Below are 27,994 nucleotides of genomic sequence, written 5' to 3'. Positions count from 1 at the left end.
CATACCCACTCTCCCTTTTGTTTAACTCTTTGTGTGCTGGGCCATGAACCCCTATGTTGGAATATGTTCAGGTAAGGAAACAATGTATTGATTGTTTGTGCATTGATTCGAAGTACGCGTGGAGAGGATTAATGTTATTACATGATATCTGCATTATATTTTCAGACATATATATTGTATGTAGAAAACATGTCTCACATGTAAAAAATGATCCAGTTTAGTAATGATTTGACACATTAAATCATGAATCAATTCTGTTTTACAATGTAGGAGGAAAGTTGAATATAAATAACTTCAATCTAAAATAATTCATGAGGACGTGCTGAGTATTTTTCACTGACAAAATTAAAAACATTTAACATCATAACTATGTTATTCCTTGTCAAAATTCAATGAAATTTAAATATTTTATCTGTCTCATTTTAACCCTTTTCATCCAAATCATATAAGTCAAGGGAATTGTAAAATCAAGCTTTCTTTTGATCTTATCATAAATAAATGACATTTTATTACTACAAGCTAAATTTCAGCAAACATACTGTCTTGATTTATGCTGAATTGCACATTGAGGGTATCACAACAAAAATTATTGTACATTATTAAAAAATAGATAGCCAAATTGAGGCCCTTTAACAATAGAAGAATTGCTTCATTAAAACTATATTGTTTGTGTAATGAATAAAAGACATAAGTTGGATATTCATTCATATATCAAATAATACCTCAGTCACATTTGCTCTACAGTGGCTGGACAGCAAGTAAAAAACAGCTGTTTTACAAATTTTTTGTAACAGCTACATAGGTGGTTTGAATAAAAATGAACAAAACGACTGATTTTTACTCGCCATACTGCTGCCATAGAACAAATGTGACCAAGATATAAATAATAAAATCCTACAGAGAGATTAGGTGAGTAAGTCAAACATTCAGAGTGGTTTTACATGCTGATAACAAGGGAACTCAATTAATTGCAGTAAAAAAACATTTGGCTGTAGGTTTTAATTTTTAATGAGTAATAGAAAACACAATGTGTTATAATCTGGAACTAGAATGAAAAAAATATAAACAACTAATGAACTTAGGATTGTTTTTTTTTATTGTGTAGGGAATAATTTTCTAAGAATTGCATTGAAATTTGCTAAGTATTTTTAAAAAACTGCTACATACATGTGTTTTGTAGTAGATTTTTTTAAGGACTGTACATAATTTTTTAGTTTGTTCCCATTGATGAAAACTCCTTATCAAATTTGAGAACTTTAATTATTCCCTGTTGTGTTTGTCAACAAAAGAGTCAAAACAAAATGCAAAGAAATTGTAAAGTAATCAAATTTTGGCATGATTTACAAAGAAATGTCATAAGCAGCAAAGAACATAACTTTAGTTGGCTAAGTTGTATCAATTTGTTTTGTCTCTGCAGAGCTTTTTCAATGTTGATCTGTTTTCATCACATCACAATTAACTGTGTTTCAAAGAATAGAGATTGAATATTGCCCCCCTTCCTGAATCCTTTTCCCTTAATCATCATTCCTTCTATCACATTCTACCATTTTCCTCCCCTCTTCTTCTTTGCTTTGTTCTTCTTAGCAGCAGCTGAGGCTGGTTTCTGTTGCCTGGGGGTGGGGTTAGCTGGTGAGGGGGAGGCTGTATTGCTACTTGTCTGTGATCCAGGGCGGGGTGAGTTTGGTACACTGCTTGGCTTGCTGGCATCCCTGGTGGTACAATAAATAAAACATGTTTAATGTAAACATGGATTTAAAAGCTCTTAGAATTAATTAGTTAATTTAGATTATTGTTGCATTAAAAGTTAAGTTGATTGGGTGGGGTAGACTGCAAGAATTTGACTTCAATGGTTATTATTGTCCAGCACCACAAATATGGTTTGAGCATGAATAAGATCACAGTTCTGAATTCATGCTACTATTTGTTCAATAAATTATCATTTAATTACAATGGACTCAAACCACAGCAAGCAAGCAAAAATCTAGGACCCTGTGACAAAAGCAGACATTCTTTTCTCAGTATATGCACAATTGTTTCATATCAAGCATTAAAAAACACTTCTTTAGAATTCAGCTACAGAGTTCCAAATCTCACAAATACTCAGCATAATTCTGCTGGTTCATCCTCCTCCTCTTCATCCTCTTCCTTTATTTCTCCATCTCTTCTTCATTCTTCCTTCTTCCATTCCTATTCTTCTTTCTCTTCTTATATCATTCTATAACTTACATATCTCCACTGCCTGCTGTAGCTCCCTGTGTTCCTTTGCCTACTCCTCCCTTCTTATCTCGTCGTCTCTTTCCCTTAAAGTATGACCTTTCTCTCATTGGTAACCATCGCTCAGGGTCTGGTGCTACCGAGGAGTCAAAATTCTTGGGCAGCTGGGCTACAAATGTATAATACAAATCAATAAGAAATTCATTCTTACACAATCAAGAAATTATGGTATAAAATATATGAAAATTAAGGGGGCGACGTTCTGGAATATTCAGATCCTATCAGACCCATCTCACAGCTAGAAAGATGGGGGGTCAGATTTCCCCTACCCAAGATCTTGGTCATTCCCCTGTGTGTTCAAAATGAAAACCGGCACTCGCATCACCCCCAAACGTATTCTAAAAACCGTTACAACAGTCCAGTTCTCTAAAAATGTCCTCATAATTCAATTAAACTTGCTTTTTTATCAGACTCTTTGCGGGATTCTGATTAAATATTCTTTATAAAATGATTAGTTTCACAAATTTTTGCTTATTTTTCAAATAAACATATAATATTATCTAATATTTTTGAAATATTACTCACGTTTTCTCTTTCGTTTTCTTTTCTTCTTCATCTCTTCAACTGATGTTACAGCACCAGTCTTTTCTCCGTCAGTCTTTCCTCCTTTCTTCAGTTGTCTAGTGCTTAGTGTTAGAGGAGTATTCTCTAATACATCTACATCTACATCAGCAGAGAGCTGAGCTACTGATGGTAGCTCTTTACTTAGTCTTTAAGGGCAATGTGTCAAGGATAATTCAATATTCAATATAATAAAACAATAACATTATCCCATATATGCTTTTTCCAAATAATCAGGGATATCTTGAAATTGCAAAGCCAGAAGAAATATAGTGAACACAATGGCAGTCTCTATTACAGGAGACATTATAAACATCACTGAATTTGAATAAGAAAGTGAAGAACGCTGATCCTACTTATCACTTTCAATTTTAATTGATTAAGTTTAGAAATCAACTTTGTTCAGTGCCATAATAGAGACAAAGATTTTACTTGTTGAGTACATGGAAAATTATGATTTTTTTCAACAATGTTTTCAAGTTCTGGAATCCATTTATCAGAATACTCGGGACTGACTCCTACAACGCCATTTGAATAAATAAAAAACAATTATGTCATGACACAGTGATAGTAATAATTAAACTAATGGAAATGGTAATTACTTAAAAAGCATAATATAGTGACACCACCAACAAAATCAATAATATTATGTCTATAAATTCATTATTACAACATAAAGGATACTCTTGTGCTCTTTTGGGGTCAAACTTGGAGTAGGCTGATATAAGCTGAGCTAGGGTTTTGATATCTCCTGGGTTAGACCTAAAACAGAACAAGAAAAAAGATTTATCTCTTAAATATGATTCAAAATTAATAAGAAGTTATTGTCAATCATTCGGCAAAGGAAAAGTTATAAATATAAATGTACACAGAGCTCCTGACAAAAACAGTTTCTAAATCACTGACAAGGCTACTCTGAGAAAATAGCACACAAAGATATCATTAAATACAAACACACATTGTTAATGTGAAAAGGCCACATAGAGGTAGGACAAGGAGAAAAGTCTGACTACATAACTGTAACCTATGGTTTGAATCTATGTGACTGTACATAAGATGACCTTGAACCTTGGAAAAATAATCCCTTTCAAAGCTATCCCAGGATGAAATACAATGTTATATTATGTGTAATAATGATTCATGAAAATATATTGATGAATAACAATGAAGGACACAAAGACAAATAATAGAAATGATACTTGGGTATTACTAACATTTAATAACAGTATGGGATTTATATATTGCCATCTATCTTAAAAGAAAATATTCTAGGCAGACTATATTCACTACCAATTAACTCAATTTTATCTTATGATATTTATTTCTGAGTGGAACTAACCTTCTTAGATCTTCTAACATGGAAGTGGCTGCCTGGGACTGACCTCTCTTCAATTTGAAAGCTGTATTCTCACGAAGAAGAATATTCAACTCATTCTGAGGGCCCTGTAAGATATGAATTGAGACAAAGTATTACACAGTTAAATCTGCTCGATCAACAACCAGCCTATAAAAAAATTATGAAAATGATATCAGTAATTAATATTTATTTAATTCAGTCACATAATTTCCGTGTGCATCAAATGGTTCAATAACCTCCTTTTTCTCCCATAAGAACTAATGTAAGAAGTAAAGCTTTGATAATTCATTATATATATTAGATATATTGATTTTCAGTTAACCATTCCATGTTCAAAAAAAAATAATAATATCAGATATATATATATATTTAGAGCATGCATCCACCTTGTTAGGTGCTCAGGGTGCTCCTATATTATCTCGGCTAAGCTAGTCTACGGATTTCGGTACGTACAGCTTTTTGAGGAATTGCTTCCTGCCGGTACCCATTTACCTCACCTGGGTGGAGTGCAGCAAAATGTGGGTAAACTTCTTTCTGACAGAATACATGCCATGGATGGGAATCAAACTCACGTCCCTCAGATTGAAATACAAATTTTAACTACAAGACCAAAACGCCCCAACAATAGTAAATAAAAGTTCTCTCACATTAGTCCCAGGCAACAAGAAAATTGCCTAAGGTGTCCACCTCACCAGCTTTGCAACCATTTAAATTTCCCTATTCCCATATAGTGGTTTGGAGACAGGCTGTCTAGATTTTCTGAGGGCTTGCTTTAGAAGCTGTCCCGTAAGGTTGCTTTCTAATCAATAAATATTCCAGATGATCAGTTACTAACTCTTTCACATGGAAGTAGTGTAAATTTATAAATCAGGTGTACTTATGAATTTTTCTAATTATCATTTCCCCCAACATTTAGTTATTTCTTGGCTTCAATCCTGGAGAATTAGGTAGGATAATATAACATATAAATGTCAGAATATTATCTGAAAGACTGAAATGCCATTTAACTTACCCCATATTGCTTGTACCAATTAACAGCTTCGTCCAGTACACCAATGGCGGATTCCCCATTCTCCATACCAACGTAGAGCGCCACCAGTGTTGAGACGATGGCAGGTCTGTGACTACTGCCATCCAGAGACTGAAGGACATCACAAGCTTTGGAAATATTTCCTATGAATGACATTCATATCATAATATTACAAACTAATACAGTAAGCAGGGTTTACAACAACAACAACAAAATTCACATCTTTTTTATGAATACCTATTGAATCAGTAACAATAACATCATACCACATGAAAATACTACCTATAAGCATTTGAATGGTAGCTTGAACAGGCTTTGTGGATCAAGCATTATTGGGAATCATTGCTCTGAAAATATGTAAAATTTGATAAAATTGATGTTAAAAATGAAAGAAAATTTTTTAATTGGCAGTTGTTCCTGCTTCAATATCTCTCTTTTTCAAAAACTTTATCTCTAAATCCTCTACTTTAATCCCCTAAAGACTGGCGGAACACTGTTTCAGCCATACTCTCTATAGGTAACACTACATTGCAATCAGTTTATTACAATTATTATTTAATTTACTCACCTTGAAGCAAAAACAGCTGGGCTACAGTCAGTTGAGTAGGCAAACCAACATTATCATGAGAACTAACAAAGTCCTATCATGAAAGAAAAGAGAAAGAGCTATAATTCAAAACAATCTTTAGAGAATTCAAATCTCCAATCTCAAATACATCATAAATTGCTCCTTTTTGGAGTGGACTAAGGACTACAGAACCTTAACAGCTCTTTTGAGTTTACCAAATTTCTCGTTATATCTTAACTTGGTCAGTAAACATATATCCACTTCTCTCATTATACATGCATCATTCTTATCTATTACCATGAATTCAACCAAAATTGAGACTCCCTGTGATTCCTGGGGGTGTTTCATTGACGTTGTCACTACTGACCAAATTGTTGACTCAGACAGTTTCAGTGATATCATCAGAAGCACTAGTCTGTTACTGTTTAGGCCCTGAGCTTTATGTTCTCTCTTTTATTTCCAATCGTGGAGAATGAATGACGACCGTTTGAGAACAAAATCAGCCCCTTAATACTTATCAATACAAACGTACATAAATAATGCTTTGGCACTTGGAGTCCTGATATCATAGTATGATTTAAATATAGAGACCCATATTTTAAACTCTGATTTAATTTAAACTCTGGTTTAAAGATGTGGTTTCACTATGGATAGCCAAGTGGAATTCAAATCCCTATCAGTACAGATTCAATTTGTCAGCATATTTAGTGCTTAACACATTCATAACAGAGTGGTAACTAAAATAGTTTTCTTCACCTTTAAAGCATAACCTGGTAAGAACACAGTAAACATGAGAGTAATACAATATAAACAAAACATTGACACATTTGCCTTCCAAAATTTTTAGCAGAGTTAGACCATGGTTAGTTAAAGAAAAATACCAGATACCAGTTGTGTTAATGAAAAGAATCCAACAAAATGACCACCTAAGTGTTTGTATAAATAAATGAAAAAATATGTACCAAATGGCTCTGGAAAAAAAATGTAAAATTGCTGAGAAGTGAGCAAAATAAGCACAAAATTACATAGGCTGAGTATTTTTCCAAAATTAATACACTGTCCCACATATGCAATTCATGTTAGTTATCATTAGAGGTATACGATTTCTCAAAGATAAGTCTATTTCAATGTACCAAAACTAGATAATATAGTATAAATTAACACTGATTTGATTCTAACCTGAATAACCTGGACGGCTTTAGGAATCTGTTTCTGACGACAGAAGAGACTAGCCTGAAGAAGACACAGCATCTCTTCTCCATAGTCATCTGATTTCATGGTGGAAAGCAACTTGCGACACTGCTCAAACTAAAGATTATAATAAAAAATTAATCAGTAATCAACTCAGTCTCGCCTACAATGAGTTACATCTAAGATAATAAACAACCTCCAAAATAACATCTATAGTAAATATATTTCAACAAATGTTTAATTCAAACTGATTTATAATTCAAGAATTATAATTCAACATTGCTTGCTATCCATCAAGATGACTGACCTTTCAGTAGGGGTCAAGTTTCAACATACCTGATTAGTGTAGAGTAGAAGAAGGAACCTATTGTATGACATGAGTGACTTTTGACCTTTGGTCAGTTTGTTCTCCAGACCAGAAACCATGGTAGCCTTAACCTTCTTCTTGGAATCAAATACATTTTGATCCTGTGGATAGTAAGAAATAATGACAGAAGAAAGAGAATATGTAATTGGAAAGCCACGATACTTGCTAATGAGAATGGAACTTCTAAAACACACTTTTTGTAATTATCTTTATCCTATTTGGGACCACAATAAATAAAATGCCTGCAGTGCACTGGTCACTCACAAACTGAAAGTATAGAAGAGGCATGTAGACTATTGTTGGGAGCCCTGAAGGGCAGGAGGCTCAACATAATTAACTTTCATTTCAGCTGTTTTATGAAGTGGAGGATATGTCCATAACTTATTGTTCTCCAGTCTAGTCTGCTTCCTAACATTTTTTTAAACTTTGATCACATTTCATGTAGGAATTATGTAATTATATCTACTTCATTTCATTTATTTTCATCAATTTGTTACAAACAGTACAATCGGACAGAAGAAATAAATGGAATAAAGTCAGTAGAGACAGCAACGAGAAGCATTAAAACTACAAGTAACTGCCACCTTGATAAAAAAAACAGTAAATGAACAAATATGAAACATCAGTTCTAAATGAAATGAAAAGAATAATTGTTCAAGCTACCAAGCTGAATACTTACTTTGTTTAGTGAGATAATGTTAGCAGAAGCCACTGCCATTAGCCCAATATCTGAAGGCCTGTGAATATCAAACAAAAACTATTGCAAAATTTGTTCACAAGTCAGCCAAATCAATTTTCAGTTTGCAGCATACACTTAAAAGCAGATCTCAAGCTTTCAAACCTAAATTGAACTCAAAATTTATCCGCTATAATCTATATAATGAATTGATTGATTGATTGAGAAAAAATAATAGAGAGAGTTTTAGAGAATAAGGGGGGAATGAGGTCAGGAGATACATGAATTTTAGGTTCACCCAAACATGGCACTTGCATACTGTGAAAGATGTGTTGAAACTCTGACAGTCCATGTTACAGATGGTCTATAATAAAATCATGAACATAGCGTTTGGTTGAATTTCATCACATTTTGACAGAAATTAAATTGACTATTAACACAGTATTTTTTTATTTTGATTTCAAAGCCACTCACAGACTAGTTTTATTTATTACACAGAACTTTGCCCGACACTTATTGTAGGTTTTAAGCTCGATAATGACAAATAATTAAATTATATGTACAAAATACTTTTCATTATTAGTTTCTTGTTGTATTTCTGAATACTTTCAAGCTTTCATTATATTTTTTTCCTCCATTATCACAAATGATGTGATTACCAAGTATGTAAAACACTCTGTATGGGTTTGTTCAAGCCGTCTACTCCGAGTTGTTATATACTCACCTCGCTTTAACAACTTGATTATATAGTTTGATAGCTTCATCATTCATGCCTTGTAGCTGTAACACATAAGCTCTTTGAACATAGATTATTCCAAGTTCAGCTTCAACATCATCCTACATGGAAACACAGAAAAAAAATGCCAAAATTTACTATTTTACAGTGCATCATAAAAAGAAAGAGATGATAGAATATTTTCAATTTGGTTGACATCAACTATTTCTTTTATTTCTTTGTATAATGTTAAACTTGGCTTGGTGTCTCACAGGAAATATAAATCACCATCACAATTAATTACAAAATATTGGAGATTAATAGAAGTTATAGAAATTGGGAGTGTGTGATATCATTGGCTCCCTCATTTACTATTATTTTCAGATTTCCAATCAATTAGTTGTTAGGGTGGATTATACCTTTAGCTATAAAAAGACAGAGTATTTTTGAGCCTGGAAATTCATTTTTCTTCAGCAACTGATGCTTGACATGTCCTTATATATTATTGCGCAATGCTCACTGCATACCCAGGTGCCACAAATATGGTCTCTAAAAATGATGGAGACTTGAAAGAAAAGATTCACGAGACAACTCAGTGTCAACCTTTCACATTGCAAATTTATCACAAAACTTGTCTATTTTATTAGGGTAAACCCTAAGAAGACTAAGAGGCAGCCTTAACCCTAAATCTCCTGGGGTATTTTGATTCTTGTCATTCCGGGGGGGGGGGCCATTATGGCCCCCCCTTAAGATCTCGGCCGCCGATCGCGCAAGCGACGCAAAAATTTGCACGCTGGTAGTGTGCGATGTAATCTACAAGGCTGTATGGTAAAATTTTCCAAAATAATGCGATTTTATTTTATATGAATTAATTATGCTAATTTATGCATAAATCATACTTTTTGCTCTAATTCACTAAATAAAGCTCCTAGAATGCTAATTTTTGGTAAAAATTTTCTTTGTAGCATTCTTAACAATCGTAATTCAAAAAAACTTTGGTTTGGAAATAAGTTTCTTATTTATTTTATTGTTTTGTGAATTTCTTATGTATTTCTTTGTTTTTTTACTTTTTGTTTTTTATTGTTTTTTCAATGGAAATTGTTCCAGACATAATTCTGATCATAAACAAGGCAAAATTAATTAAGTTTAATCAGTAAAAGTAGAAATAATGATACATTTCTGAATTTTGGCTAAATACGCAATTTGCATTGGATTTGTACATGAAATCACGTTTATGAGCAATTTTGGGTCTGACATGCACTTGCATAATGTTGCGTAATGTCGTAACCGCGTACCCGGGCGTCACAAATTTGGTCTCAAAATTTGCGCAAGACTTGAATGTAAAAAGTCAGTGAGCTGCGAGGTGAAAAAATTTCGCGCAGCAGATATATCGCGAAAATTGTTGAGGGGGGGCCATTATGGCCCCCCCCCCCCCCCCCCCCCCGGAGTATTAGGGTTAAGATGACTTTGTTCGGTGTTATGACTAGGAATTCCAAATGCTATGTCAGTCAGATTTACAAGTTTATTTAAAATGGATTCTTAAATGGGCTAACACACTTGATAATATTGAATGGGCCAAATGGCATTTAGACCATTAAGATCAGATATAAATTAGACAAAGTGGTATTAGGCCAAATGGCATTTAGACCATTAAGATCAGATATAAATTAGACAAAGTGGTATTAGGCCAAATGGCAATTAGACCATTAAGATCAGATATCAATTAGACAAAGTGGTATTAGGCCAAATGGCAATTAGACCATTAAGATCAGATATACATTAGACAAAGTGGTATTAGGCCAAATGGCATTTAGACCATTAAGATCAGATATAAATTAGACAAAGTAGTATTAGGGCAAATGGCAATTAGACCATTAAGATCAGATATAAATTAGACAAAGTGGTATTAGACCAAATGGCATTTAGACCATTAAGATCAGATATAAATTAGACAAAGTGGTATTAGGCCAAATGGCATTTAGACCATTAAGATCAGATATAAATTAGACAAAGTGGTATTAGGCCAAATGGTAATTAGACCATTAAGATCAGAAATAAATTAGACAAAGTGGTATTAGGCCAAATGGCAATTAGACCATTAAGATCAGATATAAATTAGACAAAGTGGTATTAGGCCAAATGGCATTTAGACCATTCAGATCAGATATAAATTAGACAAAGTGGTATTAGGCCAAATGGCATTTAGACCATTAAGATCAGATATAAATTAGACAAAGTGGTATTAGGCCAAATGGCATTTAGACCATTCAGATCAGATATAAATTAGACAAAGTGGTATTAGGCCAAATGGCATTTAGACCATTCAGATCAGATATAAATTAGACAAAGTGGTATTAGGCCAAATGGCATTTAGACCATTAAGATCAGATATAAATTAGACAAAGTGGTATTAGGCCAAATGGCAATTAGACCATTAAGATCAGATATAAATTAGACAAAGTGGTATTAGGCCAAATGGCAATTAGACCATTAAGATCAGATATATATTAGACAAAGTGGTATTAGGCCAAATGGCAATTAGACCATTAAGATCAGATATAAATTAGACAAAGTGGTATTAGGCCAAACGGCAATTAGACCATTAAGATCAGATATAAATTAGACAAAGTGGTATTAGGCCAAATGGCATTTAGACCATTAAGATCAGATATAAATTAGACAAAGTGGTATTAGGCCAAATGGCATTTAGACCATTAAGATCAGATATAAATTAGACAAAGTAGTATTAGGCCAAATGGCATTTAGACCATTAAGATCAGATATAAATTAGACAAAGTGGTATTAGGCCAAATGGCATTTAGACCATTAAGATCAGATATAAATTAGACAAAGTAGTATTAGGCCAAATGGCAATTAGACCATTAAGATCAGATATAAATTAGACAAAGTAGTATTAGGCCAAATGGCATTTAGACCATTAAGATCAGATATAAATTAGACAAAGTAGTATTAGGCCAAATGGCAATTAGACCATTAAGATCAGATATAAATTAGACAAAGTGGTATTAGGCCAAATGGCAATTAGACCATTAAGATCAGATATAAATTAGACAAAGTGGTTTTAGGCCAAATGGCATTTAGACCATTAAGATCAGATATAAATTAGACAAAGTGGTATTAGGCCAAATGGCATTTAGACCATTAAGATCAGATATAAATTAGACAAAGTGGTATTAGGCCAAATGGCAATTAGACCATTAAGATCAGATATAAATTAGACAAAGTGGTATTAGGCCAAATGGCATTTAGACCATTAAGATCAGATATAAATTAGACAAAGTAGTATTAGGCCAAATGGCATTTAGACCATTAAGATCAGATATAAATTAGACAAAGTAGTATTAGGCCAAATGGCAATTTACTTACATCCTCCTCCATCATCTCTCGGCAAAGCTTTTCAGCCTGGACTAACTGTGCAAGGGCTTCTGGGTAATTCCCTTGACCAATCAGCAAACATGCTCGATTGAAACTAAGCTCCCAAGTTTCATCCTCCAGTCCTGGATCATCCTATAGTTAGAGATTCATTCGAATTGCTTATTAAATACAACAGCGAAGACACACTTGTTTGAAAAAAATATGAGTTGGTGGACAGTGGACATTTGATAATAAGAAATGAGCCAAAGACATTTGAACCAACAACATTAAGCTGAAAACAAAATTAGAAATTGACATGGTTGATTAATGCATTGTTAATGGCTCAAACAATGTATCAAGTAATTTATATTTGTCCTGGTGTTAACATAACATTAATACCAATAAATATCCCGTTAATGATGAATCAAACATCAGTGTGATACACCTGTAACATACTGGCTCCCAAAGTATGTCACATATTGAAAGTTTGTCTGTTGGGGATGATCAAATGATCATACCTCCAACTTATGGATTTCTCAAACCCACAAGAGTTGCAGAAAGGTTGCCTTCTACAGAAATAGGTTGGAAGAAGCTTGAACATGTTATTGTATGTCATATATTATTTACATATTAGCTGGAAGCAATAGTAACACTTAAGAAATCAACAAGACATCTTGGCTGCAGACCTGAATGGCCAATAGTTTATAGATTTCACAATAATGATAACAACTTCTAAATTTCAAGCATTAAACATTATATCATTAGAATGAATATGAATGAATGATTAAAACTGATAACCTTAAATATTGATTTGATATTTTTTAAAAATACACTCTACAAGGTTTGGAAATTCCCTTTCCACGCATATAACGAGCAAACATACACAGAGGCAGATTAAGCGGGGGTTAGATACATTGCCATATCATGGTTCATATTGTTTGCACACAATGATGGGCCTGCCCACAGTATTCTGTCTAATCCAACTAGAAGCGCAGTGGTGTAGCGGTTCCGACTCTTGCCTTGTAATCAGAGGGTCGTGTGTTCGAATCCCACCATGGCCTAGCGCCCTTTGGCAAGGCGTCAATCCACACTTTGCTCCTCTCACCCAGGTGCTAATTGGGTACCAGTAGGAAACAACCGTCATTGTGGTTGGTTTAGCAAGTTTGCGCCTAACAGGCTGCTTGGAATGCTATGAATCCAGTGATCGGGTAATAATAATTGTGAAGCGCTTTGAACAGTCGTAGATTGATAAAGCACTATATAAATGCCAATTATTATTATCTGCCCATGCACATGCTTCAAATTATTCCTTGTATGGAAACAAAGGTCTATTCTTACCACATCTTTATTCTCCCACAGTTTAAGGCCAGCAATGACGGCTGATAGATTGGTCTGTCTTTCTTCTTCATAATCATCCTGGAAACAAACACGAAATTGATATTTGAGTAATTCCATAAAAATCACCAACCATTTTTGTTTATTTGACTCATACTTTTCTCCAACCTTATGAACTTTATGAACTGCTCAAGGTGTGACATAACACAATTTCAATATTTCATATGACCTGGAAAACATAACAAAAACAGATCAGGGTTCTGTTCCAGAAAGAGTTGCGATCAAACACACATCAAAAAAATAAAACACAACTGGATTTTCAACCAATAAAACATGAATGTTAGGAACTTGCTTTTGAGTTTTTTTGTGTGTGTTGCTTTTTAATGCAACGCTTTCTGCAGTGGGCTCAGTTTTCCACAAATATCATTACATTAGATGCATCACGAGGCTCAATTTTACAGATAAGTTATCAAAATCAAAATTCTGACAACTGTCCATAAACTCACAAATCTTTAAGTGTTGTTGCAACTGAAATTTTCTGTTCATAATGATACTCTTAAACCTAAAGGGCCGAGGGGTGGATTTTGCCCCCCCCCTACATTTTTCAAGCGCGCTGCTCGCTGAATTTTTACTTCCAAATCTCGCACAACTTTTGAGATCAAATTTGTGATGCCCGGGTATGCATTTACAAAATTACGCAACATTATGTGAGTGCATGTCAGACCAAAAATTGCTCAAAAACATGATTCTGTGTACAAAGTCAATGCAAATGGTGTGAACCCAATTTGTATTGACTTTGTACACAGAATCACATTTTTCAGCAATTTTAGGTCTGACATGCACTTAAAAAATGTTGCGTAATTTCGGAACTGTGTACCCGGGTTTTGCAAATTTGGTCTCAGAAGATGCGCAAGGCCTGAAAGTAAAAAGTCGCTGATTGGCAAGTAAAAAATTACTTGCGATCCCGTAGTGATGAACTTTGTCAAGGGGGCTGGTCAAATTGACCCCATGCCAAATTAAGTAAGGGTTGAATTTTAACTACCGTACAAAGACATAATTTATACATAAACTTTGTATTGATACAAATGAATTTCTTGTCCAAATTAACATAGAAATTGAAATAAATATCATTAAAAGAACTTGTGCAGAAGCTGAGATGTTCAATTTTGACGAAAATGGGTTGGGGTCAACAACCTTTTCGTCCCAAATCGTTTTTGGGAGCAGCACCCTCTCAATTTCAACTGATTTTTCTAAAAAAGGTGTCTAAATGCTCTGAAGCACAAGCTGCATATTTGGAGCTGGACCTCTCTGTGATCTGTAACATCAACATTCTACAGCCCACCACTATTATTATATGCCATTATAAAGATTCCATTTAGTTTTTTTTGTATTCTCAAGTCAATTTTAGGTTGTAATCAATTACAAACCTTGAACAATTAACTGCTTTTCAGTGCAGGTTGGGTGAAAACAAGAATTGACAATGTACTTTATAAAGACACCAAGCTTTCATATTTTTACTTACTGATGTATTTTTGATCAAGTTTTTGTATACGTTGACACACTCACTGTATTGCTCTAATCTGTAAAGCTGTAAAAAAAAAAAAACAGTGAAAATATCAAGGTGTTAACTCACTTTGGGGGATATTTCAAATTTTGGTCACTAAATACGGTTGGCAGATGTTGATTGTCCATCAGTTAAAGAATCACATGCCTTTTTTTTATTTTCAGACCAGCATATGCAAAGTGTGAGCACTATCTATATCCTTTAATTCAAAATTTTCCACAGTCAAATACAGTAAGAATGAATGGTAGGAACATATATGCAGATTCGTATCAAGTCAGTATTACAGATATTCTGTTCAATTTTTTATATACCAGGATTTAATGCAAGAAAATACTTAATGTGGAAAAAAAATAAGATAAAGCAGAAATACTGTCAGAGATTTTTTAAAATTGGCAAATTTGATCATGATCTAAGAGAGAAAAAATGAATACTTGTGTTTTATTAACAAAGATTAATCCATAAGAGACAGTGTATCACAATGAAAAGATAAAAATATTTATAGGTCAGACAACGGTCATCACAGCACATGAATGTGCTAACAAGTCTTTGACAATTTACTTTGTTGGTTGGACTGATATCAACCACCTTACCACTTGGCCAAGCAACTCCTGGAGCTTTGGGCTTGGGTCAGAAACATTTCTGATGGTTGATAAAGCTTCTGGAATCTTGTTCAGTCGATACTGGCAGTAAGCCTTCTCAAAGGACAAACCACTGTAGAATAAGATCAAAATAAACTAAACATTCAATGACAACAAACGGGAAACTTCCTAATAGCAGGATTGGTTCATTGGTTAAAATCCCACCACAGCAGATGTGTTATTTCCTCTTATCAATAAGTATCTGCCAATCTTTTCACAGATAAACCAAGCAAAATCCGAGTGAATGTCTGTATTAAGGTCTATGACATGTCAGGACATATCCTCAATACAGTGGCAAGCTTTATGTGACTAAGTGCATTGCATTAATGCAGTTAATCATACAGAGAGACAAAGAGTTGAGAAAGATTTTCAGAAGAGAGAACAAAGAGGAAAATAAAGAGAAGCTAAAATGTAGGGCCTAACTACTAGCAGTGTGGAAAAAAATCTTTGAAAATAATCATGGATGATGAGAGAAACTAATCATACAGGGATTGTGCATGTTTATAAAGCATGTAATTTTGTGCATTATGACAATATTCATGATAAAAAAATTAAGACATCATCCAGAATACCAATCTTGTCACATCTCTGACAAAAGATAAAATATCAAGATAAGTTTTCAGGATACAACTGCTGGCTTTTATGTAACAAAGACTACAACTTCAACTGAAATTCAGCTATCAAAACAGGGGGAGGACAGGGAGAAAGGAGTGAAAGAGAGGAAGATAAAGGAGAAGATTGATGGAGAAAAGGAAGGTGAAGACAGTATACATGTTGGATGGTAAAGAAATACATGTAGGAGGATGACAACACTGAAGATAATGACAGTGACAAAAAAGGAAAAAGCTGACTCTAAGACAGCGCTTCTCAACCTTTTTTTACTCGAGGACCACTTTGACTCTCAGATTTTTTTCGAGGCCCACCTACCAAAATTTTAAGAAAATGTCTAGTTTGATGCAAAAATTTTTTCATGAAATTTGAACACAAAGTTCTGAAGCACATTCGAAACAAACAATTTGATAACTAATCTGCATTCGGAAAAGTCTGGTAAATGGGCAATAATTAACTACATACACAACATGCATGCATATGAGGTTCACATAAAAATTAGATTGAAACCATCATAGTGTGCAAGACCAGTGCATGCTTTGCAACATACATGTACATGATACCTCAGCCTGCATTGGTTTTGTGTGACCCACGTTGACTGATTAGACAGGTCTGTGAAATATAATGTAGTTTTTCTCCCTCTGGAGCTTCTTGCGGCCCACCTGTGAGAGCTTCAAGGCCCACCAGTGGGCCGCGGCTGTTTGAGAAGCGCTGCTCTAAGAAACAAAATTGAACATCACATGGTGCCAACAAACCAAAGATTTTAGATCCCATCAAATAATAGAATAACAAGAGAATTAAATTTCTATGAGATCCTGGTAAACTCTGAGGTCCATATTCTAACAAGACATTTCAATTGTATAAAACCATGGACTTTACCTGATTTTTTATTTCACTCTGTTCAAGCATGAATTCAGCACACTTTCACCCAAAGTACATATTTACCGTAATTGGACCATTCTCAGTGTACTATATAAAATATTATTTGCAAACTTTGCCTAGTCCATGGTTTAGTACTACGGCACAATAGACACCTCTTTTGAGAATACGGCCAGTGAGTATCACAAATCATCCCATAGGGTTCTCACCTGGCTACATTAGGGTTGTTGACTATTTCCTTAAGAGCAATCTGAAACTGAGTTTGATGAATCAAACAAATGATCTTGCACTGGAAAGCAGTCTCATCTCCACGATTAGCTTTTAATACTAAAATGAAAAATAAGAGCAAAAGAATTTTATTGTTCATCATAGATCTAGAAGAAACTTCTGCAATGAAAATTACTACTTGCGGCAATTAGGGGTACATACATATAGGGGAAGGCGGGGTAAGTTGTGACAGTTTTTGCTTTTTGCATGTTAGAATTGATATGATTAATAATCTTGACGAAATAAGTACCTTGCCTTGAAATTTAATTCTGATGAAATATTTTCCACCTATATATAACTTTCTATCCCCACACTGAAAGTCATCGTGACCTTTGAAAAAAACGATGTCAAATGGCTCAACTTGCCCCATATATGGGGTAAGTTTGAGCCACCTTCTGGGGTAAGTTGAGCCACAAAAACTATGTACAAAATGTATGGGGGAGAACCAGCATGTCAATTTTTTGTTTAAAGTCTTTTCACTTGCTAATTCTCTATAAATACTAACATCCTGTAAAAGGAAAAGAGCAGTTATGTAAATTTGTTCCTTTCAGCCTGCATTTCAATCAATTTTTATGGTTTTTTTTTTTTAAGATACATTACCATAGGAATTACCATGGCTCAACTTGCCCCATGCTGTTTGGCTCAACTTACCCCAGTCCGAACTTAGTGCGATAATTTTGTATCCACACATTTATTATGCATCCATCATATAAAAGACTATGATAAGAATGAAGATCCATACCTGGACTAATAATGTTGTTATCATGTCTGTATTATATTTAAAGACGTGTGTGTTTATAAAGCACTTATCTATTTCACACTCTTACTTTTTTGGCTGAAATTCATATTTTTCCCTCTAAAAAAACTACTTTTTGTTTCAAAGCTGGAAACAATGTGGTGGGGTTAGGGGTTATGCTATGGGTCATCAATACATGACACCACCACAATGTCTGACTCATTCATTATTGACCTGGGGCTGGTGGCTCAACTTGCCCCTATGCTCAACTTACCCCGCCTTCCCCTACATATCTCTTACAACAGGCAGTGATATCTACTTCCTTTTCATTTCATTTCTTTATTCATGAAATATGGGTTTTCTTTGAGAAATCTGAAAGTTTGTACAACCTGCTTCTAATCATCTAGGCATGCCCAACAATTCTCTTTGATGTATGGACCTAACGGTACACATATATCATCACATCATTTGTTAAATAATAATTTTTTTAAATTGAAATTCTACAAACGTAGCTCATCTCCGACAGGTCATCATGAAACGAGTCAAGCCCATTGTATTATGCAGCGTGGGAAGATTTTGCAGTTACTACTAGCACTTAGCAGGTAATCGGCCGGTAAGAAACCCCTCGTTTTTCATCTTTTCAAGATTCAAATTTAAGGACGATTCAGTTAAAATGAAATCCATATTGTTTTCACAAATTTTTTACAGAGATACTATTATATCTTAAATATGCAAAAAATAACATGGGTTAATGTGCTTGATTTTTTGCTATTGAGCTTTGAAGTTCCTTCTCCTCACATTATTTCATTCACTCCTCTTCCTCCTAATATTATTTTCCTCTTCTTTTTCTTCTTGTCTTTCTACTTTTCCTTTTTTCTTTTCTTCATTCTCCCTTTTTTTTTTGCTCTGCCAATTTTTTTCAGGAGGGGCACACCAAATCTCATTTTTCAATCTCTATTTTTAATTAAGAAAAAATAAATAAAGAATCAAATTTACATACATGTAAGAGCCAATTTATATGATGAATACATGTAGCTGTAATTGGAAACTGACAGTGTAAAAAAACCAAGCATTTGTCCCATAGAAACAGAGAAAATAAGCCCAAATTGCCACCCTTATTTTGCCACACATGGAGATGTAACTGAAAAGGTTATAATAAATATCATTATAACCTTTTTCATTGAATGAGTGGGTACGGTACTACAACAGCAAAAATATCTCACTCAGCCTATTACTTAGACAGCTGGCAGCCGTCGTACACAGACGGCTCCCTATCGTGCAGCCACCATTAGGGGACTTGCAATGCAAAATCCCCCGTCGGGGCTCTCCAATTTTTGTCTTTAATGAATAAAAATTTTGAAAATTAACGCGACAAATATGCAAATTAATATTCCCTCTTGGCATTATTGTGCAAAAAAACAGAGAAAAATCAAGTTAAAAGGAACAAAAACAGTGACTTACCTTAGTCTTGAGGACGCAATGATGATGATTTTTTTAGATATGTCATATATTTCTTCATCATTGACGTCTTGACACTCTCTCCATAGTGCCTTCAGCGAACGACCAAAACAAAGATGGATTCCCACAAAAAATCCATCCTTTTAAACCGAAGTCAAGAGCATTCATTTAATTTTATTAATTCTTACACCTTTCTACGCCTAATGCGTAGGAAGGTTTTAACAATTTAGAGATAAAAAATCTTATTTAACAAATATTAGAATTTATTTCGTGACCATAAATAATTCATATCAATATATATAAATTATTTATGATCACAAAATAAATTCTAATATTTGTTAAATAAGATTTTTTATCTCTAAATTGTTCGTTAAGACGGCATTGCTTTCCGGTTCAAGGGTCGACGCTATTGTATTTCCGTTGTTTACATGTGGAACGAGGGGTCTACGCGGCATCAGTTAGGTAAGAAATCTTCATTTTTTTACATTTTTAAATAGTAATATTTAAAACCTTCCTATGCATTAGGCGTAGAAAGGTGTAAGAATTAATAGAATTAAATGAATGCTCTTGACTTCGGTTTAAAAGGATGGATTTTTGGGGGAATCCATCTTTGTTTTGGTCGTTCGCTGAAGGCACTATGGAGAGAGTGTCAAGACGTCAATGATGAAGAAATATATGACATATCTAAAAAAATCATCATCATTGCGTCCTCAAGACTAGACTTACCTCGGCTGTCGTGCAAATTCACTTCCCCGTTTTATCCAATCTTAAGACATAAACATATGGCCATTGAGTCCCCTGTACAGATCACACTAGAACTTCGGTCTCTGTATTTGGTGAGTGAAGCCAACAGAGTTCAGCTGAACAGAGACCGAAGCTTTTGGTCTACCTCACTCACACTAAGTACGAGGTTAGTATATATATACTAACCTCGTACAATGGACCGTGTTTGACCCTGGATTTCGAAGTAGTCGGCAAACATCGCTTCATTGCTGAAGTAATATTTGCCGAAACTCCTTCTCGCTACGCACCGGGGCTCTTGCAGGTAAGTAGCAATACATTAAACAAATATGAAAATAATTTAAAAATTATAATCATTAAAAAATAGCAAATTTCGCTTACCTCGGCCTCAAAAGTGACTTCGCTTGTCTCTTCTACGGAAATACAAGGAAGCCCGTTGGTGGCGCTAATAATTTCACAACCTTGATTCAGCTCCTGGGTAATTTTATAACTGTGTCTAAATTCTTTGAATGCGTAATCCTTATGATTAATTTACTAATTATGGGCACCAATAAATGAAATACCTTCAAAAACATAATTAACAATTAGTATTGGTGATGATAACACTTATTTGCAATTAATTTAAAATGATAACTAATAAAAAAAAATGAAAATAATATACCGGTACGTGCCTGGAAAAAAACCAGCAGTACACTTTGGTATCTGGGCGTTGTGGCGTGCGCCTGTAATCCAAGCTGCGGGGAAGTTACAAATTGATGCAGAGGTTCGAACCCTGGTCACGTCTTTCGGATGGTGTCGTTAAATGTCGGTCCCAGACGTAAATAATCATATGTGATTGATACACGTCTGACAAAACTCAAACACACACACATATCCTAAAGTCTATACAATGAAGAGATTGGACACTTCACAGACTTCGCGTAATGCCTTGCGTCGATTTGCGTGTAAAATAGTGTAGGTGCCTAGTCTTTCCCTTGTTGTGTCTTTGATATGAATATAAATCGCGCGCCCTCTTTAGGCGAAAATTGATATCCATGCTGATAAGTTTTAATCTCCGTAAAATCTTCACTAAAGATCAAGAAAATATACATGTTTTTTAAAAGAAACTTCAAGGAGAAGTCACGGAAGCGAGGCCCTCGCTGCCATTGAGTACTTCAATTTTGGAGATTTAGCGCCACGCGTAAATCATTCCATCGATGAAGCGCCACGCCTTAAAAAATAGCGCCACGCCAAATTCCGCGAGCGCCACGCCTGAATTGCTCGAAGCATTTTCTACCTCCATGCTCGAAGCAAGCGCCTGGCTGACCGCTACCACGCATCCCAAACCCGGGGATGCCAGCGCTGCGCTAGCGCGCTGCACCCCGCTCACCACGGCACTGACTGACTCCAGCACACCGCCCTGACATGACAGTGTAGCATGGCGGTTTTAGTGAGCGTGTTTACGTTATTTGCCTGCATGGCGAGCTGGTATAGCCAGAGAGATACACATTTTCTAACAGAGGTACATGTACCAAGGAGATATCTCCTTGCATGTACACACACAATCAGTGACTGAGAAAGAATGTATTGCTATGAATTCAGTATCCTCGAAGTCTGTGCATGATCGAGTATTTCAAAATTAATTTGTGATGATTGTTTTGAGTGACTTGATAAAGAATTAACTCCATCAAATGTTACATGTATGATTTTGTTTACCCTTATTTTCCGACCTACCTTTTTCATCTTTGTCAAGTTTCGCAACTACAGGATGTTTGTGTTTTTTCTTAATCATATGGGCCAATAGATTGGCGCGGTTCCAAAATTTTGAGGGGGTGGATGTGTCTCCTAAATTAGACGACCTCTCTCCACTAAAATAATAAAAAATGCCATCATTCATAAAGGAATTTTGCCCCCCCCCTCCCCCTGAAAAATGACAAGCAAATAAAAAAAGTCATCAATTCCAAACTTATTTTGGGTACATGTATGCACACACCCCACCCCTGGATCCGCGCCTGTCTGTTTACTAGACCTGATATTTTATTTTCATTTTTATTTTTTAATGACTTAAATTGATTGAAATATTGTTACATATGTCACTAATCTATAATTTCTCTTTCTTTGATCGTACCCGTGACGGTAATGAAATATCTGAGTGAAGTAATGAACACTCACAAAATAGAAAACGCCAACTTAATTCATACATGCAGTTGGCGTTTATAAGGTAGTACACGGGTCATATAAAAAAAGTTCCTATTTTTTTTTCTAAAGTATAATACAAAGAAAGTCGAAGTTGCAATTTTTAGTGTTAGTGGTAAATGGTATTCGATGGTTGAATGTTGTTTGAACTGATTTATGAATGTGTAATATTTGGGACTTGGATTGAGGTGAGGTTTTGTATTTTTCTACCTGCACGAATTGTCAAATCAATCTTGAAACTGAAAGATATGCCTTTGTTTACAATTATTAGGGTGCAAAGTTTCGAGTGTTGGATAATTGTGATTTTTTTTCAAGCAAAGATAAAAGTTATACAATTTTTTTTATAAGTGTTTGACAGAAATTGCAATGTATGAAATAAGTTGAAATAGTTTTTACCAAAGTTAGGCAATCATAATAGATCATGAATGCCAATATTTTCCATGTTCTTACCATTATATTTCATGTCTCACAGTTATGCTAAAACGGGCCAACATGCTCAAGAAACCTCGATATCTAAGCAATATTCCTTCAAAGTCACATAAGCTTTGTCTCGCCTTTGCGTATTTGATCTGACGGTATTTTCCACTCCCCACCCCACACCTCCCATCTAGAATGAAAACCCCAGACAACACAAGTATCAGATTTCTGATGACCATGTGGTTCTCGATCAAGATTGCGCAATTTGTACTTTTCCGTAAACAAAAGTGATGGGAGGAGGGTTCGTGAAAGGGGCTAGTCTACGTTTTCAGTCGGTTCTAAAATGTCAAACTACCAAAATGCATATTCTTTAGTAAACTATACTTTAAAATAAGGAATAGTTGGATGAAACTAAAAACGTTTGCATTAAATATGACTGGAAAATGTCCATAATTGAATTTGAACCACGACTGGTACTTTTATTAATCATATCGTGCTATCATTGAAATTTTGCCAATAAGGCAAGCCTCCAATTTAAGACTAGCAAACAAACTTCTTCATTATCATACTCGTCCAAAAGAATTATGAAAGCTGGAATTTTCTCAATATGGAAGAGATAAACTCGGGGGGGGGGGGGGTTACTCTGAAAAAGAGTATATACAAGGATATGAAATTCAAAATGAATAGCATGTGAATTGAATGAATTGAAAACAGATTTAAAGAAATAAGATCAAAAGTGGCAAAATATGTCATGCTAAATATATCATTCAATTTGATTTATTCAATCTAATTACATATGGTATCCTGTTCCAAACTCTACTAATAAAAGAAGTACAACTTGTTTGAACAGAAATAAAGAAAAATAGTAGAGGAATAAAGCATGGAAGGAAAGATGGAATGGAGGAGAGACCACTCAGACCAGCATGGAGATTGGCTGCATTGTGCTCTGATTCAAGGAAAGTCAGATGAACTGATGCCGAAAGGAGGGACATATGGAGTTGGAAATTGGGACAAAATATTTTTTTTTTCCGGGAGGGGGGGCGTGTTATCATCTACCAATACAGCAGATCAAGTTGACCAACTGCTCACACAATCCACACACAAATTACAGCTCAAACATGTGGTGTCACTCAATAGTCAGAAGAATTTAAAAAAAGTTCTACGACCCTCGTAACTTACTCGCCACATCGAGCCTGGGGATCCACTGTAAATAAAATGTAACCTACGAAACTCCTGGGGGACAAGCTGTCCTTATCTGACCTATAGTCAAAACACTGAGGCTAATCATTTGTACAAGAGCCAAACCAGAGAAGAAAGGGAGATCATAACAAAATGTATATAAAACTAATTCAAAGCCATTAATACATGAAAACAATTCTAAAACATTCTAAATCGATCGTTATTCTGAGATGTTTGTGACTTCTGTCCGAGAACGGGATTTCATAACGAAATGTATATAAAATATATTTTTACTTGTTAGCACAGGTCTCAAAACAATTTCAAAATGTTCCTGATTGTCCGTATATCTGAGATATTTACGACTTCTATTCTGTTTAATTTCCCTTTCCACCATTGTCTAAATAATATTATGCCATTTATATTTCTTTTTGGAGAACGGGATTCATAACGAACTTGTTAGCATCTCAAATCAATTTTAAAACGTTCCTGATTGTCCGTTTAGTACTAATAGTCTGAGATATTTAGGACTTCTTATTTCTATTCTGTTTTATTTTCCATTCCGCCGTTCCTTTTGGAGAACGGGATTTCATAACGAAATGTATATAAAATATATTTTTACTTGTTAGCACAGGTCTCAAAACAATTTCAAAATGTTCCTGATTGTCCGTATATCTGAGATATTTATGACTTCTATTCTGTTTTATTTCCCTTTCCACCATTGTCTAAATAATATTATGCCATTTATATTTCTTTTTGGAGAACGGGATTCATAACGAACTTGTTAGCATCTCAAATCAATTTTAAAACGTTCCTGATTGTCCGTTTAGTACTAATAGTCTGAGATATTTAGGACTTCTTATTTCTATTCTGTTTTATTTTCCATTCCGCCGTTCCTTTTGGAGAACGGGATTTCATAACGAAAGGTATATAAAATATATTTTGGTAGCACCTCACATCAATTTTAAAACGTTCCTGATTGTCCATTTAGTAATCTGAGATATTTAGGACTTCTTAATTCTATTTTGTTTTATTTTCCTTTCCGCTGTTCCTTTTGGAGGACGGGAGTTCATAACGGAAGGTATATAACATATATTTTTACTTCTTAGCACCTGAAAACAATTTTAAAACGTTCCTGATTGTCCGTTTATAATCTGAGATATTTGCACTTCTGTTTTATTTTCCTTTCCGTTGTTCCTTTTGGAGGACGGGAGTTCATAACGGAAGGTAATATATTTTTACTTCTTAGCACCTCAAAACAATTTTAAAACGTTCCTGATTGTCCGTTTAGTAATCTGAGATATTTAGGACTTCTGTTTTATTTTCCTTTTCGTCGTTCCTTTTGGAGGACGGGAGTTCATAACGGAAGGTATATATAAATTATACTTTTACTTGTGAGCACCTAAGAACAATTTAAAACGTTCCTGGTTGTCTGTTTAGTAATCTGAGATATTTACGACTTCTGTTCTGTATAATTTTCCTTTCCACCATTGTCTAAATATTATGCCATTTATATTTCTTTTTGGAGAACGGGATTTCATAACAAAAGGTATATAAAATGTATTTTTACTTGTTAGCACATCAAATCAATTTTAAAACGTTCCTGATTAACTGTTAAGTAATCTGAGATATTTAGGACTTCTATTTCTATTCTGTTTTACCGCTCCTTTTGGAGGACGGGAGTTCATAACGGAAGGTATATAAAATATATTTTTACTTGTTAGCACCTCAACACAATTTCAAAACGTTTCTGGTTGTCCGTTTAGTAATCTGAGATATTTACGACCTCTATTCTGTTTTATTTTCCTTTCCACCATCGTCTAAATAATATGTCATTTATATTTCTTTTTGGAGAACAGGATTTCATAACGAAATATATTTTTACTTGTTAGCATCTTAAATCAATTTTAAAACGTTCACGATTGTCCGTCTAATAATCTGAGATATTTAGGAATCTTATTTCTATTCTGTTTTACTTTCCTTACCGCCGTTCCTTTTGGAGGACGGGAGTTCATAACGAAAGGTATATAAAATATTTTTTATTTGTTATATAGCACCTCAAATCAATTTTAAAATGTTCCTGATTATCCATTAAGTAATCTGAGATATTTAAGACTTCTTATTTAGTAATCTGAGATATTTAGGACTACTTATTCTTTTTTATTTTCCTTTCCGCCGTTCCTTTCGGAGGACGAGAGTTCATAACGGAAGGTATATAAACTATATTTTTACTTGTTAGCACCTCAGAACAATTTTAAAATGTTCCTGGTTGTCCGTTAAGTAATCTGAGATATTTAGGACTTCTTATAATTTGTATTCTGTTTTATTTTCCATTCCTCCGTTCTTTTTGAAGAACGGGAGTTCATATCGGAGGGTATATAGAGTACATGTATTTTTTTAAAGTTAATTAGCGCCTCAAATCAATTTTAAAATGTTCCCGATCGTCCATTTAAGCAGCGCGCACGCGCGCGCGTGTATCGTGGGCGCACGTAATGCGCTCGCGCACGCAACGGCGCGGCCCGGCGCAAAATTTGGGTGTTGGAAAATATTATCAATTCTGAAAAATGCGCCACGCGTAATTCCTTACTTTGCGAGAGCCCTGCACGGAAGGATCTAAATGAATCGGTGTCATAGCAGAATGTGAAATATAAGATCATAGGTAATATTTTATGTGGGCAAAAGCCCAGAAATTTTTAAGAAGTGTCATGTGTGTCGCGTGCATACGACTGATATTCCTTCGCACGTAAGATGCTTTGCCTTTGAACCCATGCCCATGGCATGGGTCTACCTGTAACCACTTGTTCACTGCTACCACCCTGCCTGTGGGGAATCTAGAGGTAGGACTATGGTATGTCAATGTTGTACAGAGCACACACTTTTAAAAAATCATTAAAATATCACTTTTGTGACCAAAATTACTAATTTCCATACAGTTGCAATTTTTTTTTCATTAGTAACTTGGGAATAATTTTTCATTCACCAGAGCGCTCAAAAACTTGAATTTTGGGCATATATTTGTGTACGCCCTCTATTGGTGGAAAGTAATATGGCAAAAAAATTTCATTTTTTGATCTCTATTCTTAATTAAGAAAAAAATGATTCAAAGAATCAAATTTAAATAAGAGCCAAGTTGTATGAATAATAGGTGTAATGGAAACAGTCAGTGTAAAAAAAATCAAGCATTTGCCCCAAAGAAAAAGAGAAAATAAGCCAAACATTGCCACCCTTATTTTGCCACACATGGAGATATAAATTATAACTGAGAACAAGGTTATATTACAAGTATAACCTTGTTCATTTGAATGAGTGCCTGTACCTTACTTAGCAATGACCATGTTTAACAGTAATTATATATTCATTTACATTTATTGAATCATAAGAATAAAGATTTTTTACGGAAAGAAAGCTTAGTTCTAAGCTAGGGCTGCCCAAATGCGCGTGAGTGGAGTCCCAGTTTCTTAACACGGGTAAGTATTGCGGTGTCGCCTAGAGTGACCGGTACCGTAATTACCCCGAGCCGGAGTCCAGACGACGACGTCTCGGACTGACTGAGCGGACCATATGACTGACAAAAATAGACACATTTATCGGTCAAACGGTAGGCTAATACTTACTCTTATTCGCAACGTTGAGTGCCCTGGGATTACTGTAATCAGCATTTTGAGCAAACTTGTTCAGTTCGTGGTAAAGATTTGCTAAATTCACTTCAGGTGTCTTTTGTTTCGACATTTTGGCACACACACGCCAGTTACTGTAAGCCACGTTAACTGGCTGAAGTACGATAACAAAATCGAGTCTCGCTCGATAGCGTATGGTATCTCTATGAAAGCAAAAAAGAAAGGTATATTTAAAAAAAATGATAAGTAAACAAGAATGAATCAATTA

At 34.7% G+C, this 27,994-nt stretch overlaps 1 protein-coding gene across 1 annotated transcript; it reads right to left on the bottom strand.

Annotated features, from left to right (window-relative positions):
• Nucleotides 1–9: 9 nt before the first annotated feature.
• On the bottom strand, nucleotides 10–27,901 carry LOC121424827 (signal recognition particle subunit SRP72-like). The gene is made up of 17 exons (XM_041620624.1): nucleotides 27,724–27,901; nucleotides 17,349–17,466; nucleotides 15,604–15,724; nucleotides 14,972–15,037; nucleotides 13,453–13,530; nucleotides 12,127–12,267; nucleotides 8,749–8,861; nucleotides 8,028–8,085; nucleotides 7,318–7,449; nucleotides 6,970–7,098; nucleotides 5,791–5,863; nucleotides 5,205–5,365; nucleotides 4,175–4,278; nucleotides 3,520–3,597; nucleotides 2,800–2,984; nucleotides 2,227–2,383; nucleotides 10–1,709 (listed from the first exon to the last, which is right to left on the bottom strand). Exons 1-17 carry the CDS (start codon nucleotides 27,836–27,838, stop codon nucleotides 1,541–1,543), a joined length of 1,998 nt encoding a protein of 665 aa, XP_041476558.1. The 5' UTR covers nucleotides 27,839–27,901; the 3' UTR covers nucleotides 10–1,540.
• Nucleotides 27,902–27,994: the final 93 nt, after the last annotated feature.

The sequence above is a fragment of the Lytechinus variegatus genome, chromosome 12, assembly GCF_018143015.1.
Source record: "Lytechinus variegatus isolate NC3 chromosome 12, Lvar_3.0, whole genome shotgun sequence".
Taxonomy (NCBI): domain Eukaryota; kingdom Metazoa; phylum Echinodermata; class Echinoidea; order Temnopleuroida; family Toxopneustidae; genus Lytechinus; species Lytechinus variegatus.
The sequence above is the reverse complement of the archived record's forward strand: the minus strand, read 5'-3'. Positions and strand labels throughout refer to the sequence as shown.

What these genes read in the sequence shown, in the direction of transcription:
- LOC121424827 (XM_041620624.1), bottom strand. Translation starts at nt 27,838, where the DNA reads ATGTCGAAACAAAAGACACCTGAAGTGAATTTAGCAAATCTTTACCAC. An exon ending in AAGCCGTCCAGGTTATTCAG is followed by an intron (nt 5,864 to 6,969) that starts GTTAGAATCAAA and finishes CTTTCATGATAG; the next exon opens with GACTTTGTTAGTTCTCATGA. An exon ending in GACCCCAAAAGAGCACAAGA is followed by an intron (nt 2,985 to 3,519) that starts GTATCCTTTATG and finishes TTGCCCTTAAAG; the next exon opens with ACTAAGTAAAGAGCTACCAT.